Here is a 16,823-nt window from a genome sequence, read left to right as displayed (position 1 = left end):
GCTACTCGGGAGGCTGAGGCAGGAGAATGGCATGAACCCGGGAGGCGGAGCTTGCAGTGAGCCGAGATCGCACCACTGCACTCTGGCCTGGGTGACAGAGCAAGACTCCATCTCAGAAAAAAAAAAAAAAAAAAAAAAAATTTAAGGGAAACAAGGTCCCACAATGACTGGATGAGAGGGAGCAGATAGCAGATGAGCAGGTGGGGACAGGGAAGGACACAACCTGGGTTGTCCCTGGCTTCCTGGCCTGGCCCTGACACCCCCATCCAGATTGTAGGGGGATTGGGGGCTGGGGTCTCCACATTCCAGCTGTAGCAAGGCCTACAAAGGAGGTTGGGGGCAAGGTCTACTCCTGCCCCAAACCCTCTACGGTTCTCCATCATGCTTACCCTTATAGCCCAACCCTTGCCTGGCTCACAAAGCCCTGCGGGTCTGCCCCCCGCGCCCCCTCAGCTTCTCTGACTTCACCTCCTCCGTTGCTCAGTAAAGCAAGATGCTCAATAAATTTGTTTAATGACTAAATCCACCCCCCAACACACACAGAATTTCAAGGGCTGGGATAGGGGAGAGGAGGCTGGGGAAGACCTTCCAGCACCTGAAAGTGCAGGTCCTCAACAAAGACCCCATGAAGCCAGCTCCCTGCTGTGGTTGATTGTTCTCAATGACAGGAGACAGGAGAGGGCCCCAAGTTCTCCGGCCGCACCCCTCGAGCCGGGCCGCCCAGCACCGGCCAGGTGGGCGCCCCCTGGTGGACAGTCCCGAGGCCGCAGCCTGCAGGCGGCCGCCCTGTGCATTGCTGGCCGGCCTGAGTGGGACAGAGCTGGCCGGTGGATGTTGCTCTTGGCCCCTGGACTGTGGAATGCAAATTTTGAAATAAAAGCTACCAGATGTGAATATACACGATAAAGTGTGTATCAAGGTAGCAAAGGTCATGCCCCAGCCACGTGGCGGCGGCCCCTTCCCGGCTCTCAGAGCCAATCCTTTCCTTCCCATCCTCCAGAGACCCAGGGGTCCGCTCCCTTCGGCCTCTTGCCAAGGGACCCTGGACCCTTCCCTCTGTGCCTGAGACCTGGAGCGGAACAGGACAGGAAACCTTCAGGCCACCCCCAATACCACAGGCGTGAACCAGACTCACGAACATCTTGAGGCAGGAGAATAGCAGAGGAATTCGGGGGGCAAAGGGGACCGTTGGACATAGGTTATCTTAAGCAGAAGCAAAACGTGTCAGAGGGCAGAAGCAGGACATGCGAAATAAGGGAGGAAGCGGTGAGTTGGAACATGCAAGATAAGGAAAATAAGCCAGAAGGACTTGCAGTAGCAGTTTGGCCACGAAAAATAAAGCTAAAGATGAGCAATTTGGTCAAAAGAGATAAAGTAAGATTAGGCAAGGATGAGCAATTAAGTTACAAGAGATAAAGTGAGGTTAAGCAAGTGATGAAAAACATATAAAAGGCCATGAAACGTACGGCCGGGCGCGGTGGCTCGTGCCTGTAATCCGGCACTTTGGGAGGCCGAGGTGGGCGGATCATTTGAGGTCAGGAATTCAAGACCAGCCTGGCCAGCATGGTGAAACTGTCTCTACTAAAAACACACAAAAGTTCGCCGGGCATGGTGGTGCAAGCCTGTGATCCCAGCTACTCTAGAGGTAGAAGCAGGAGAATCACTTGAATCCGGGAGGCGGAGGTTGCAGTGAGCCAAGATCGCACCACTGCACTCCAGCCTGGGCGACAGAGCAAGACTCCATCTCAAAAATAATAATAAAAAAAAAATTTAAAAAAAGTCTTTTAAAAAAAAAAGGCCATGAAATGTAACAAACTGGGGCTGATCTCATCTCGGAGAGTTCAGTCCGCTCTCCCCTCTGAGAGTGGATTACTGTGCTTCATAAACGTTTGCTCCTTTCCTTTGCTGTCTGTGCGTGTCTCATCCAATTCTTTGTTTTGGACACCAGGAGACTGGAACTGCACAGTACCATCCAGTAACAATCACACACGTGCACAAACACACACACACACACACACCCACACCATGCCCTGGGGAAGACAGACAGACAGAAACAGAAAAGCTGAGAGACAGGCAGTGAAGAGCATTCAGAGTCTAAAACATAAACACTGAGAGAAACTCCAGAGACGGTGAAAGAGACAGAGACAGGGAGAGGAACCAGAACACAAATGGGAGAGATGAAGTCAGAGAGGCAACACAGAGGAGAGAGGCTGGGCACGGTGGCTTTCGCCTGTGATCCCAGCACTTTGGGAGGTCAAGGCAGGAGAATCACTTGAACCCAGAAGTTTGAGACCAGCCTGGGCAACATAGTGAGACCCCATCTCTACAAAAGAAAAAAATTAGCCAAGCATGGTGGCAGGTGCCTGTGGTCCTAGCTTCTCAGGAGGCTGAGGTGGAAGGATCCCTTGAGCCCAAGAGGTCAAGGCTGCAGTGAGCCAGGATCACACCACTGCCGTCCATCCTGGGTGGCAGAGCCAGACTCTGTCTCTAAAAATAGATATATACATACATACACACACATACATAGATGATAGATCCATAGATAGGCAGGTGATAGATAGATGATAGTTGAGAGAACTGTGGATAACTCAGGGATGGACAGAAAGCCAGGAGGAGCAGAAGAGGAAAGAGCAAGGGCGGGCGAGATGGAGAGATAGCAATGGGGCTAATGTGAGTCACAGACAGCTGGCAGGCAGAGGGACCAAGGGGCAGAGTACAAGAGGCTGTCTAAGAGGCTGGAGACCCTTGGAGACACCCAAGAGAAACATGGGAGGCCCATGATGTCCCCAACACAGACACCGGCCGCACCAGGCCCAGCAGCCCCACCTGTGCAGTAGTTCAGCACGGTGGTAGTGTTGAGCATGGCAGGGGTAGCAGTCAACGTGTACGTGCCATGGCTGGTGAGGGCACTGGGTGTCTGGCTGTCCTACTGCAGCTGGTCTCACCATGTCCTTCTGACAGAAAAGTGGACCTCTGGCAACATCACTGGCTGCACTCAGCCCCAGCTCCCAATATGCCCCCACCTGCCTGCTGGCCCCCACCCTAGGCCTGGTAGGACCTCAGCTGCTGACCTTGCCCATAGTACTGCTGGCCAGTGAGCGGGCCTGGGAAGCAAACTCATGACGTCAGGTTCAAATCCCTGCTTCAGGCAGGAGAATCAGCGCGTGCAGTTCTAGGTACTGAGCCGTGGTCATTTGTTACACCAATTTCGGGAAACATCCTGGCTTCCCAGAGTAGACTCCCGAGGGTGGGGGTCTGAGCAGAGACTGAGGCTGTCATGCCCGGCGCTCCCCTACCCAACCTGAGACCCAGGGTCCCCGCTCTGGCCAACACCCTTCCAGAAACAAGGTGACCCGGCCCATCCTCTGCCTGCCACAGACACCAGGGGTCCCAGTCCCTCAATAAAACATCCTGGGGGAGACTGCGCCCTGTTCTCCCGTCCCCTCCCATCCTGCCACACCCCTCCCCTCTCCTCCCTCACTCTGCTGCTCAGGATTCTATGAGCCCCAGGATTTCGGGGGTGACCCCCCAGAAGCCAACCCCTCCTGCTGGCTGGAGACCTTGGCCCGCACCAGCCCCTTTGGGAGCCTCGGGTTCCCCTCCTAAGACGCCGGGCTGAGCAGAGGGAGGGAGGCACAGGTGTGTCTGGGGGTGGGTGGGCAAGTGCAGCCCAGCTCCGCTCCCTCCCAGCCCCCTCCCCATGGCTCCAATTAAGCGTCCTCCATGCTCAATCGCTGCATTTGACTTACTGGCGGCCTTGCCTCCCGAATGAGGCCTTTGTTCCCTTAATTGGCCATCTCCAGGCACCATTCTCTGCCCCCGCCGACGCACGCCGGTTCCATATCCCAGGTCCAACTATGCGCTAATTGGGCACTTAGAGGGTCCCAGAAAGCCCCCTCCCATCCCTGTTCCCTGCCTTCCTATATCAGCCCCCACCTGCCGTTCCCTCAGACTTCAGGTCGGGCTCCTGGGAGGTGGGGACAGGGTTAGGGCACGGTGGGGAGGCCTTGGCCCAATTCCCAGCCCTGCCTCCTCCCCGGCCTGGGGTGCCTGGGCCTCCAGAGTTCCCTGCCCTTGCCTGCTCACAGATTTGGGGGCGCTTTGGTCAGCAATATTGTGGGGAGTTACTCCAGACCACCCTGGCCATGCACCCCGGGGTCCCCGAAGGCCCTGGGGTCTCCGAGCCCGGCCCCCGGGAGCTGTGTGCCTTCGTGAGCGGGGCGGCCGGCCACATGCTGCGGGCCCTGCAGCCCCGGCGCACCCGGCCCCCCAAGAGGCGGCCCAACCACAGAAGGTTTCTGCACAACCAGATCTGCAGGTGAGGGGGCTGGTGGGGAAGGTGGGTACGGGAGGGGGAAGAGGGGAAGGAGCAACCAGCACCCTTGGCTGGGGGAGACCAGGTACAGACAGAGAGGAGCAGCCCCCAGGGCTGGATGCCAGCAACAGTCAGCGTGCATTTATTGAGTGCCTACTGTGTGCCAGGCCAGTTAGCAAAGCAGATAAAGTTCCTTGCTGTCGTGGAGGTTGTGTTTTCATGGGGGTGGCAGACGGTAGGAATCACCAAAATCAATAACTAGCATGGTGTGATGCGACCACATAGGTGACCCTTGCAAATATGCTGGCCGGGGGTGGTGGCTCAAGCCTGCAATCCCAGCACCTTGAAAGGCCGAGGCAGGAGGATCGCTTGAGTTCAGGCGTTAGAGACCAGCCTGCTCACATCTGTCTTTACAGGCAGTTCACCAAGATTGAGGCCGCCACCCAGCGCCTGGCCCTCTCCATCCTGTCCCAGGAGGCACCTCCCCAGAGACCCTCGCTCCAAAAGCCACCCCCGCCGCCTCCGTCCCCCTTCCTGGGAGTGGCCTGTGCTGTGGCCCCCACTGAGGCTCCCCATGCCAGCGCCAGCCTGAGTCTCGCTGCCCTGGACACCTCTACCCTCGACCTCTTTGACAACATTGCGCTCACCCCAGAGTGTGCCTCAGTGCCATGGGACCTCTCCTCTGGTCCTGATGCTCCCCTGCCAGTGCCGGGTCTGTCCTATCGCGACCTGGGCCAGCTAGACCTGAGGCAGGTCCCACATTTCTGCGGCCCCCTGCCCCTTCCCCAGCATGCCCTGGGGGAAGAGGCTGATCTCGTGGCTCCCGACTGGGGTTGGGTGGACTGGTGGGAGGTGCCTCGTGCCTGGGATTCTCAGGGGATCCCCGAGGGTTGGGGGACCAGCTCCCCATGAGGCCAATCACAACCCAGCCCAGAACCCAGGACAAGCCAGAGGCCCCTCCATGACAGCTCTACAGCCCTCTTCAGGAGCCCCCAACCTGTCCACTCCCTTCCTGGCAGCCCCTGGGAAAATATACCAACCCAGACCCCCACTTCAAACCACTGCCTCAGGGGTCTCCTCCTGGGCCCAGGGGCCCCACCTCCACCTCTTCTGGGGGCCCCATTCTTGCTTTCCTGCCTTCCCCCTTCTGCCCAGCCCCATCTCGGCATCCACCCCTCACTCTCACCCAGGCTCACCTCTGCCTAATGTCTGCTCTCCTCTCATTTATTCCCAAAGATGTATCGAGTGCCTACTACGGGCCAGGCCCAGGTCTAGGACTTGAGGATTCAGCAGTGAACAAGGCAGACGGGACCCCTGCCTCAGGGAGCTCCCCGTTCTGTGTGCATGTGTGTGTTTTGGCGGGGAACTGACAATAAAAGAGTATATCCATGCATTTTTCAAAAAGCAAGATTCATTTCCAATTCAGATTGGAGTTAGTGCTGAAAAGAAAATAAAACACAAGTCCGGGTGCGGCGGCTCACACCTGTAATCGCAGCACTTTGGGAGGCCAAGGCAGGTGGATCACTTGAGCCCAGGAGTTCAAGACCAGCCTGGGCAACAGAGTGAGACCTCCGTCTTTACAAAAAAATTAAAAAATTAGTCGGGTGTGGTGGCGCATACCTGTGGTCCCAGCTACTCAGGAGGCTGAGGTGGGAGGATCGCTTGAGCCCAGGAGGTTGAGGCTGCAGCAAGCTGTGATCTTACCATGGTACTCCAGCCTGAGTGATAGAGCAATTTTTTTTTTTTTTTGATGTTTCAAAAAAATTAAAAACAGCGACCTGATGGAAGGGCTACCTGACACCAGGTGGTAGCCTGGAAGGTTGGGCCATGGGGAGTCCTAGGATTCCAGGCTGAGGTAGCACACGTGCAAAGGCCTTGCGGTGGGACATTGAGGGAACAGCAAAGGGAGACCCAAGTGGCTGGAGCGGAGTGAGCAGGGGGAGTGGTGAGAGGCGAGGTCTGCCGGGACCAGGAAGGCCCACCATGAATTGGGAGGAGTTTGGATTTATTCCAAGACAGATAGGGAATTCTCTCTTTCTCTCAACCACCATTTCCAAGCACAGAGTCTAAATTATTCTAAACACCACTCGAGGAGGCAGGTGCTGTACAGATGGGGAAACTGAGGCAGCACAGAGCGCAAAGGACAGGGGGGCGTCAAATTCCTCACTTGGTCGCTCCCTCAGCCAGCCCCTTCCTGGAAAGTGCCTGAGTATCTTTGTAAGCCTCCGTTTGTTGAGACAGGGCCAAGGTTCGAACTGCAGACATGCGTCTACTCTAGGTAAGACCCCTCTCTCTCTCTCCCGGCCTCGGCGATCTGCTCTGTGCAATGGGGCGGGCCGAGACGCCCTCTCTCCAGCCAGGATCTGAGCCTTCGGAGACCGCCGCGCGACTCCGCCCCGTCGGCCGCCACTCACGCCCTCTACGGCTCTCCATTGGCAGAACGACCTGCTGCCCCGCCTCCACCGCGCCTTTGCAAGCTAATCATTTTCTTGAGACTGACAGCCTTGCTGGCACCGCCCCTCCCCTGGGGCGGGAGCAAAGCAGCGGCATATGCGGATTGGTTGAGAGGCAGGGGGCGGGGAGAGTTGGTGAGCGCCGATTGCGGGCAGAGGCAGTGGCACATGCGGATTGGCCGGAGAGAGGGGCGAGGCAGAGCATGATGAGTGTCGATTGGACGGCTGGGCCCAAGTGGGCGGAAAACGGACGGTGCAGGGGGTGGGCCACGTGTCCTGCCCTAATGAAACGGTGACCAGTCCCGGGAAGCCCGCAAGAGACCTCAGCGGTGGCCGTCCGAGCGCCGAGAGGTGAGGGTGTCCCTGGCCTCACCTGCGGAGGGGCCGTTCCGGGCTCGAACCCGGCACCTTCCGGGTAAGTCCTCTCTTGCTGCTGGCGCTATTTGGAGACCGACCTTCCCGTCTAGCAGATGGGGAAACTGAGGCTCTGCCTGTTCGTCCCGGGCCAAGGTCACAGGACCAGAAGGAGGACTCCACCTGGCCCCGCCAGAATTGGCTGGCCAGAGACTCGAAGCGTCCCTGGGTCGCGCCTGCCGCCTCTGTAACAGCGCTGCGGGGTGGGCAGGTTTAATCCCCATTTCTCCGACGAGAAAACTGAGGCTAAGACAAAGAGAAACTTGCCCAAGGTCACACAGCCAGGAAGTCCGGGCTCCAAGGCCGGGTTTCCGTGACCGCGTGGGAAAATCAACGGCCCTACCCCGCCCCCTGTTGCCGCCCACCTCCAGCCACGCCCCCTTTGGCCTTGAGTACCCTCCACCCAGGCTGAATCTCTCCTCGTTCCGCAGGACACGCCCAACCCTCTCCAGCACAGACCTCCCCTCCACATCTGTCTCTCGCATACCCACCCTCAACCCAATTTTTCATCTCCCAAAAATCAGTTCCCCTCCCCGGGATCCCCTATGAATCTTCAGATCATGCCCCTGGCTCGACCAGAAACTGGGGGCCTTTCTCCCCGACTTTCCCCACCGTCACAGCTGCCCCTTCCTGTTTCTCCCCTGTCCCACTGGGCCCCAGCGCCGACCTCCTGCTCTCTGGCCTTTGCCTCCAGTTCAACCGCACGGCGGGGCCATGAAGCCATCTTTGTATTTTGCATTTTGAACACTTTTTCTGGAATAATACCGCATACGCAGAAAATCAAACGGTTTGCAAATACACAGCTTAAATAAATATTTATAAAGGGAGCACCCTGGTGTAAACAAGTAGCCAAAGAAAAAAGTCAAACATGCGCCACATCCCAGGATCTCCCGCCGTCGTCATTTCCATCACTGTGGTCCAAGGGCAGTCACTGTCCTGGCTTCTGACGCCATAGATCAGTTTTGCTGGGTTTGGGCTTTATGTCAACCCTTTATTGTATATAGTATTGACTAGACAACCTGTTGCACATTGTCCAGAATTCAGAAGAAACAGAATAGAACCCAGTGAAAAGGCTCCTACACACTTCCCCGGTGCCTGGTTCACCCGCCTGAGTCTCCCGTTTCTTGCTTGTTTGCCAGAGATAGCAGATATAGATATAGGCAACACAGACACATTTTCCTCTCCCTTTTTTCTTTGGCACAAAAAGGAGCATTCCATACACACTGTTCTGCTTCTTTTTCACTTCTCTCAAACATGTTTTCGTATTGTTACTTAAAGAGCTTCCTCGTAATTTTTTCTGGCTGCGAGGAATAACAGAGTATAGTTACGGCATGACTTACGTAACCAGTACCCTAATTGTGGACATTGATACTTACTTCTGCTCGTTTGCTCTGGGGAAGAGTCCTGTAATGAATAACCCTGTGTCGTTTCACATGAATGTCTGTAGGATAAATGCTTAGGAGCAGCTTTTGAGGTCAGAGGGTTTGTGTATCCATCGTTTTGAGAAATGCAGCTGCTCAGCTGTCCCTAGGAGTTGTTGTGACCCACAGTCCTACCAGGAGAGGGGAGTTCCTGGGTGCTACAGATGCCTGTCCTAGGCTTTTGGACATGCTGGCCCCCAGATCTGCCCCTCCATGGCTCCTCACTGCCCTCAGCAGAGAGACTCCACGGCCCTTGTGACCCACCTGTCAGCTCTCCAGCTCCTGGTTCCCTCAGAACCATCCCTTGGGGCCTGGGTGTCCCAGGTCCTGCCTCCTGCACAGGGGAGGAAGAGTTAGCATGTGAGTGGGCATGAGACGGTCACTCCAGGGGGAGGAAACCGCAAGGGCTGTTTGAGAGGAGGGAGTGGCTGGGCTGAGGCTGGAGGGTCTTCAGAGCAGTGCGGGGTGGGGGAAAGGGGCGTCTGTATCTTAGTCCTGAGGACAGAGAGAATCCGTGGGGGTCAGGGGACAGTTTGAGACAGGGGAGTAATAGCTTTGTGTTTTGTGAAAAGATCATTTTTCTGTCTTCAGTTTCTCTAGGAGAACACTGCAGCCCCTGCCAAGCCGGATCTGGCTCCCTCCAAATCCCACTTATCACAGTTGTAATTATGGGATTAATTCACTGTGGTTTTGTTTCAGAGGGAGTTTCCATTCAATTTTATTTAATGAGATAAAATTTGCACAACATAAAATTCACCATTTTAACCATTTATTCGTTTTTAAACTTGAGATATGGTGCACACAGAAAACATCTGCTATGATAGATGGATTTTGTTCAAAGAATAATAGGCCAGGCCTGGTGACTCACGCTTGTAATCCCAGCATGTTGCGAGGCTGAGGTGGGAGGATCGCTTGAACCCAGGAGTTCGAGACCAGCCTGGGCAACATAGCAAGACCCTGTCTCTAAAAATATAAAAATACAAAAATTAGCCAGGTGTGGTGGCATACACCTGTAGCTCTAGCTACTTGGGAGGCTGAGGTGGGATGATCACTTGAGCCCAGGAGGTTAAGGATGCAGTGAGCTATGATTGCGCCACCGTACTCCAACCTGGGTGACACTATGAGACCCTGTCTCAAAAAGGAAAAATAGTACAGGGAGGCCAAGACACGAGGGTTGCTTGAGGCCAGGACGAGAGAGAGAAAGAAAGACAATGAACAACATTGTCCTCACTACCCAGCTTTGAAAATAGCAGCTCAAGGCCAGGTGTGGTGGCTCACACCTGTAATCACCAGCACTTTGGGAGGCCAAGCCAGGTGGATCACGAGGTCAGGAGTTCAAGACCAGCCTGGCCAACGTGGTGAAACCCCATCTCTACTAAAAATACAAAAATTAGCCGGGCATGGTGGCACAAGCCTGTAATCCCAGCTACTTGGGGGGCTGAGGCAGGAGAATCCTTGAACCCAGGAGGCAGAGGTTGCAGTGAGCCAAGATGGCGCCACTGCACTCCAGCCTGGGTGACAGAGCAAGACGCCATCTCAAAAAAAAAAAAAAAAGAAAAAAGAAAATAGCAGCTTCTTGTTGAGTGCCCTGCCTCCCTCAGCTTCCCAGAACACCTTCTGTCTTGCTTCCAATGAGCCTCCAGGGTCTCCCATTTCCCTGGTGAATTAATGAATAAATGAGTTAAGTACAAACAAATTGTACACACAGACAGGGAGAAAGCTGCAGACAAAAGCCCGGCCCAAACCCTCAGTGGTGCAGCAAACTCGGAGACCCAAAAGCACAAGCCTCCCAGGGACGTAGGCCAAGACATGCTGATTCAGGGCCCCTGCGGTGTAGACGCTCTGACAGTATAGACGCTCTGACTGAGTGGAAGTCAGGTGTGCCCTGCATGGCTGCAGGACCTAGGGCAGGTTAACGGGCCCTCTGGGTCGAGGTTTCCTCCCCTGCAAAAGAATTGCTGGCCAGGTGGCTTCACCAGCCTGTCCTTTTTTTCTTTTTCGTTTCATTTCTTTCTTTCTTTCTTTCTTTTTTTATTATGGTAAAATGCACTTAACATAAAACTTACCCTTTCAGCCATTTGAAAATGCACAGTGGAGCGGCATTCATAGTCACGCTGTTGTGCAGACGTCACCACCAAGTCCCAGAGCATTTTCACCATCCCAAACGGAAAACTACACCCCCCAGCAGTCAACCTGAATTCCTCCGGGCCACAGCCCCTGGCAGCCAACCATCTGCTTTCTTTCTTTCTCTTTTTTTTTTTTTTTTTGAGATGGAGTTTTGCTCTTATTGTCCAGGCTGGACTGGCAGTGGTGCTATCTCTGTTCACTGCAACCTCCGCCTCCCAGGTTCAAGTGATTCTCCTGCCTCAGCCTCCCAAGTAGCTGGGACAACAGGTGCGTGCCACCATGCCTGGCTGATTTTTTGTATTTTTAGTAGATACGGGGTTTCACCATGTTGGCCAGGCTGGTCTCAAACCCCTGGCCTCAGATGATCCTCCCGCCTCGGCCTCCCAAAGTCCTGGGATTACAGGCGTGTGCCACCAAGCCCAGTCTCTTTTTTTTTTTTTTTTTTTGAGACAGAGTCTTGCTCAGTCACCCAGGCTGGAGTGCAGTGGTGTGATCTCGGCTCACTACAACCTCCGCCTCCTGGGTTTCAAGCAATTCTTCTGCCTCAGCCTCCCCAGCAGCTGGGTTACAGTCACCCGCCACTGCCTGGCTAATTTTTGTATTTTTAGTAGAGACAGGGTTTTGCCATGTTAGCCAGGCTGGTCTTGAACTGACCTCAGGTGATCCACCCGCCTCAGCCTCCCAAAGTGCTGGGACTACAGGTGTGAGCCACCGCACCCGGCCCCATCTGCTTTCTGTCTGCGGATTTGCCTGTTCTGGGCATTTCAGGAAAACGGGATCACACACTCCGTGGCTTTTGTGTTCAGGTCTATCCAGGTTGTGACCTGTGCAGGGTCCCCCTTCTTTCCTATGGCTGAAGAATATGGCCTCAGTTTCCTCTTGGAGTGGGGTGAGGATCAGGGTGGACCTTTCATTCAGGAGGCCCTGGGGAGTGGGCTGGCCTAACACAGGAGGACGCCCAGCAGAGCCTCCGTTTTGGGGCTGATGGTAACCAGGGCTGACAGTAACTGGGGCTGATGTAACCGGGATCTGATAGTAACCGGGGCTGACAGTAACCGGGACTGATGTAACCGGGATCTGATAGTAACCGGGGCTGACGGTAACCGGGACTGATGTAACCGGGATCTGATAGTAACCGGGGCTGACGGTAACCGGGACTGATGTAACCGGGATCTGATAGTAACCGGGGCTGACGGTAACCGGGACTGATGTAACCGGGATCTGATAGTAACCGGGGCTGACGGTAACCGGGACTGATGTAACCGGGATCTGATAGTAACCGGGGCTGACGGTAACCGGGACTGATGTAACCGGGATCTGATAGTAACCGGGGCTGACGGTAACCGGGACTGATGTAACTGGGATCTGATAGTAACCGGGGCTGACGGTAACCGGGACTGATGTAACCGGGATCTGATGGTAACCAGGATCTGATAGTAACAAGGGCTGGTGGTAACCGGGATCTGATGGTAACTGGGGTTGATGGTAACCGGGGCTGATGGTAACAACCAGGATCTGATGGTAACCGGGACTGATGGTAACTGGGGCTGTTGGTAACCCAGATCTATTGGTAACCAGGATCTGATAGTAACTGGAGCTGATGGTAACCAGGACTGATGGTAACTGGGATCTGATAGTAACCGGGGCAGATGGTAACCAGGGCGGATGGTGACCGGGGTGGATGGTAACTGGGGTGGATGGTAACCGGGGCTGATGGTAACCGGGGCAGATGGTAACCAAGGCTGATGGTAACCAGGGCTGATGGTAACTGGGACTGATAGTAACCAGGGTGGATGGTAACCGGGGCGGATGGTAACCAGGATCATGAAGCACTCCTTGACGTTGTGCACAGTCCTCAGCAAGGAGAATGCAGGGACCAGGAGAGAGACACCCGGAGCCACGTGTGGATGTGGCCCAGAGGCTTCCCAAGGAAGTCACCTCCCTGCTGAACAGGACAGAAATAAGAAAGAAGCCCATTCCAGGCCCGGGGAACAGCAGACGCAGAGACTTGGAGGTGGGAAGAAGGTTGGCAAGGTGCCCCAGGCCCTGCCAGGCTCTGAGTGCGAGGACCTGGATGCCAGCTGGAGACACTGAGAGGAGCCCTTGGGCCTGATCCACCGCCCCTCTGCCCACCCCCAGAAAATGGCGGCTGCCAGGCCCAGCCTGGGTCGAGTCCTCCCAGGATCCTCTATCTTGTTCCTGTGTGACATGCAGGAGAAGTTCCGCCACAACATCGCCTACTTCCCACAGATCGTCTCAGTGGCTGCCCGCATGCTCAGGGTATGACCTCAGCCTCCCACCCTCAGACCCCGGATCCAAACTCAGCCCTCCACCCTCAGACCCAGGATCCAGGCTCAGCCCTCCACCCTCAGACCCAGGAGTCCAGGCCCAACTCCTCTTCCTTCAGACCCAGGGATCCAGGCCCACTTCCTCTTCCCTCAGACCCAGAAGTCCAGGCCCAGCTCCTCCTCCTTCAGACCCAGGAGTCCAGGCATAGCCCCTCCTCCCTCACACCCAGGAGTCCAGACTCCCAGCCCCTCCTCCCTCAGACCCAGAAGTCCAGGCCCAGCTCCTCCTCCTCCCTCAGACCCAGGAGTCCAGGCATAGCCCCTCCTCCCTCACACACAGGAGTCTAGACCCCCAGCCCCTCCTCCCTCAGACCCAGAAGTCCAGGCCCAGCTCCTCCTCCCTCAGACCCAGGAGTCCAGGCCCAGCTCCTCCTCCCTCAGACCCAGGAGTCCAGGCATAGCCCCTCCTCCCTCAGACCCAGAAGTCCAGGCCCAGCTCCTCCTCCCTCAGACCCAGGAGTCCAGGCATAGCCCCTCCTCCCTCAGACCCAGAAGTCCAGGCCCAGCTCCTCCTCCCTCAGACCCAGGAGTCCAGGCCCAGCTCCTCCTCCCTCAGACCCAGGAGTCCAGGCCCAGCTCCTCCTCCCTCAGACCCAGGAGTCCAGGCCCCAGCTCTTCCTCCCTCAGACCCAGGAGTCCAAGCGTAGCCCCTCCTCCCTCAGACCCAGAAGTCCAGGCCCAGCTCCTCCTCCCTCAGACCCAGGAGTCCAGGCCCCAGCTCCTCCTCCCTCAGACCCAGGAGTCCAAGCGTAGCCTCTCCTACCTCAGACGCAGGAGTCCAGGCCCAGCCCCTCTTCCCTCAGACCCAGGAGTCCAGGCCCAGCTCTTCTTCCCTCAGACCCTGACCTTTCTTCCCCATCACTGGCACAGGTGGCCCGGCTGCTTGAGGTGCCAGTCATGCTGACGGAGCAGTACCCGCAAGGCCTGGGCCCCACGGTGCCCGAGCTGGGGGCTGAGGGCCTTCGGCCACTGGCCAAGACCTGCTTCAGCATGGTGCCCGCCCTGCAGCAGGAGCTGGACAGTCGGCCCCAGCTGCGCTCTGTGCTGCTCTGTGGCATTGAGGCACAGGCCTGCATCTTGGTGAGATGCTGACTGACCCCAGGGGTCCCTCGTACTAACCCTGACCAGAAACCTCCATTCCCTGCAGGACCCCCATCCTGACCTGGGCCCTCTCTCCTCACCTGTGGGCCCCATCCTATCTTGGATTCCCTCCTGACCTGGGGGCCCCCTGCTCTGATCCAAGCCTCCCTCCTCCCCATTCTGGGCCCCTAATTCTGACTCACCATCCCCAGTTCCTTACCCGGGACCCCTGTTCTTATCCGGGGTTGGCCCTGACCTCTCTCTACCCATAGAACACAACCCTGGATCTCCTGGACCGGGGGCTGCAGGTCCACGTGGTGGTGGACGCCTGCTCCTCACGCAGGTGAGAGGGCCCCTCCCTGGGTGGGTGCACATGGGGGCCGTCAGGGGCTCCCAGGTAGGGCCACAGGTGGCATTCCCACCAGGGTGCCCGCGTGTCTGGGTGTCCAGACTACGGCGTCCACACCAACCTTCCCTCCCTCCCTCCCACTCACAGCCAGGTGGACCGGCTGGTGGCTCTGGCCCGCATGAGACAGAGTGGTGCCTTCCTCTCCACCAGCGAAGGGCTCATTTTGCAGCTTGTGGGTGATGCCGCCCACCCCCAGTTCAAGGAGGTAATGCCCGCCTGGCCACCCCCACCTCCCCTGCATCTGACAAAGGTCTTGTCTTTGGGCTCCGAGAATACATGTCGGCACCAGCAGGCTGCCGCCTCCAGGGGGACCCAGGTTCTTGGAGGGGAGGCTGCTGGTCACTGTCACCGCCATAAATCCATGAAAGGAGCCCACAGATGGACCACAAGAACCACAGAGAACAATAAAATGGGGGAGGCGATCCAGAGGGTCAGGGCACAGAGGAGGGGGTTTGTATTGGAGGGTCCGGGGGGCGTCCTGGAGCAGGTGACTTTAGAATGAACTGAAGGAGGGAGTGACCAGGCGGACAGGACACTGGGGAAGAACAGGTCAGCAGAGACCCTCTAGATAGAAGCCCCTTGACCCGTCCACACCCATCTCCAACTCTCCATCTCCTCCGCCTCTGCCCCTTCCGGCCCGGGTGCCCCTCCTCCAGTTTCTCAGACTCCACTGGCCACCCTGCTACTGGGGTCAGCCAGGTACTGAGCCTCCCTGCTTCAAGCCGTTGGCCCTCAGGATGCTGGAGAGGCCCCAGACCTTGACATTCCCAGGCCCTCCCAGGTCTGCTCCTTGCCCTCCTAGTTCAGCTCTGTGGGACATTGACTGAGCACCTACTCCGTGCCAGCCACTGTGGTGAGCCCTGGAGTCTGCATCAATCCATGTTCAGTGACACATTGTGACCCCCAGCTGGGGCAGGAGTTGCAGAGGGATGAGCGAGAGTGGCAGGGGTGGCCCTGAATTCTGACCTGCCGGGGAAGGGGGCATCAGGCACTCACAGTGTTCGCAGGGGAGGGGGGACTGAGCTTTCTTTGTCCGAGGAGCTGTAGCAGGCCAGGGTGAGCACTGGGTGGGAGGAGCCAGCACCCTGTCTTCACACAGCAGCCAGAGCCCAAAGGTTTGGGATTTCAGCCATGGGCAGCCATCAGGGTTTGATGCAGGGGAGCTGGCCGTATCAGATCGGCAGTTTACAAAATTCTTTCCGGCACAGTGTGACCAATGGATTAGGGAGTGGGGCGTAGAGGGGAGGAGGGAGACCTGTCAGTAAGGAGGAAGGAGGTTAATTTGGGCACCCAGGCAAGCGGTGATGAGGCAGTGGGGATGCATGCTTTTTTGTTGTTTTTTTTTTTTAATTTTTTTTTATTTTCTGGAGATAAACTTGCTGGGACTTGCTGATGGATGAAATGCGGTTGGTTGCTCATGTCAATCTAAGAGGCAGTTAGATAGATGAGTCGAGTTCAGGGGCAAAGTCCAGGCTGGATTTGTGAGCTGAGGACCCAGAAGAAGGATGGGAGAAATAAGGTTACTTAAGAAGAGGAAGGTGTAGACAGGAAGCCCCAGCACAGAGCTGTCCACCCTTAGTGGTCCAAGCCCGCAAAGCACACCAAGATGGCGGGCAGTGAGGAGCTCAACCAGTCACGTGTAATGAAAGGGAGGCCCCAGGAAAAGTCTTGGGAAGAGGGAGTGTTGTCTTAGGCAGCTGCTGGCCAGAAGGTCCGAGAGATGAAGACGGAGAGGTGTCCCTCAGATTTGTCATCCATGGAGATCAGGACCCTAGACGCTTCTTGATCCAACGCCCTCTGCCCTTACAGATCCAGAAGCTCATCAAGGAGCCCGCCCCAGACAGCGGACTCTTGGGCCTCTTCCAAGGCCAGAACTCCCTCCTCCACTGAACTCCAACCCTGCCTTGAGGGAAGACCACCCTCCTGTCGCCCGGACCTCAGTGGAAGTGCGTTCCCCCCATCCCTGGATCCCAAGAGTGGTGCGATCCACCAGGAGTGCCGCCCCCTGGGGGGGAGGGGCAGGGTGCTGCCTTCCCATTGGACAGCTGCTCCCGGAAATGCAAATGAGACTCCTGGAAGCTGGGTGGGAATTGGCTGAGCCGAGATGGAGGCGGGGCTCGGCCCTGGGCCACTTCACGGGGCGGGAAGGGGAGGGGAAGAAGAGTCTCAGACTGTGGGACACGGACTCGCAGAATAAACATATATGTGGCTGTGGACCAAACCATTCTTGGGTTGGGGGGTATCCCGGGGGCGACT

General features: G+C 56.6%; 2 protein-coding genes across 4 annotated transcripts; both read left to right on the top strand.

Annotated features, from left to right (window-relative positions):
- The first annotated feature begins 3,924 nt into the window (after positions 1–3,924).
- C20H19orf85 (chromosome 20 C19orf85 homolog) lies at positions 3,925–5,701 on the top strand. The gene is made up of 2 exons (XM_054539086.2): positions 3,925–4,318; positions 4,732–5,701. Exons 1-2 carry the CDS (start codon positions 4,146–4,148, stop codon positions 5,225–5,227), a joined length of 669 nt encoding a protein of 222 aa, XP_054395061.2. The 5' UTR covers positions 3,925–4,145; the 3' UTR covers positions 5,228–5,701.
- Positions 5,702–6,311: 610 nt separating this feature from the next.
- Positions 6,312–16,788, top strand: ISOC2 (isochorismatase domain containing 2). 3 transcript variants are annotated; one of them, XM_024236384.3, is made up of 6 exons: positions 6,312–7,183; positions 12,870–13,010; positions 13,949–14,158; positions 14,431–14,501; positions 14,655–14,772; positions 16,377–16,788. In XM_024236384.3, the coding sequence occupies exons 2-6, from the start codon at positions 12,873–12,875 to the stop codon at positions 16,455–16,457; spliced, it is 618 nt and encodes a 205-aa protein (XP_024092152.1). In that variant the 5' UTR covers positions 6,312–7,183; positions 12,870–12,872; the 3' UTR covers positions 16,458–16,788.
- The last annotated feature ends 35 nt before the right edge of the window (positions 16,789–16,823 follow it).

Source organism: Pongo abelii, chromosome 20 (genome assembly GCF_028885655.2).
Source record: "Pongo abelii isolate AG06213 chromosome 20, NHGRI_mPonAbe1-v2.0_pri, whole genome shotgun sequence".
In the NCBI taxonomy this organism is placed as follows: Eukaryota; Metazoa; Chordata; class Mammalia; order Primates; family Hominidae; genus Pongo; species Pongo abelii.
The sequence above is the reverse complement of the archived record's forward strand: the minus strand, read 5'-3'. Positions and strand labels throughout refer to the sequence as shown.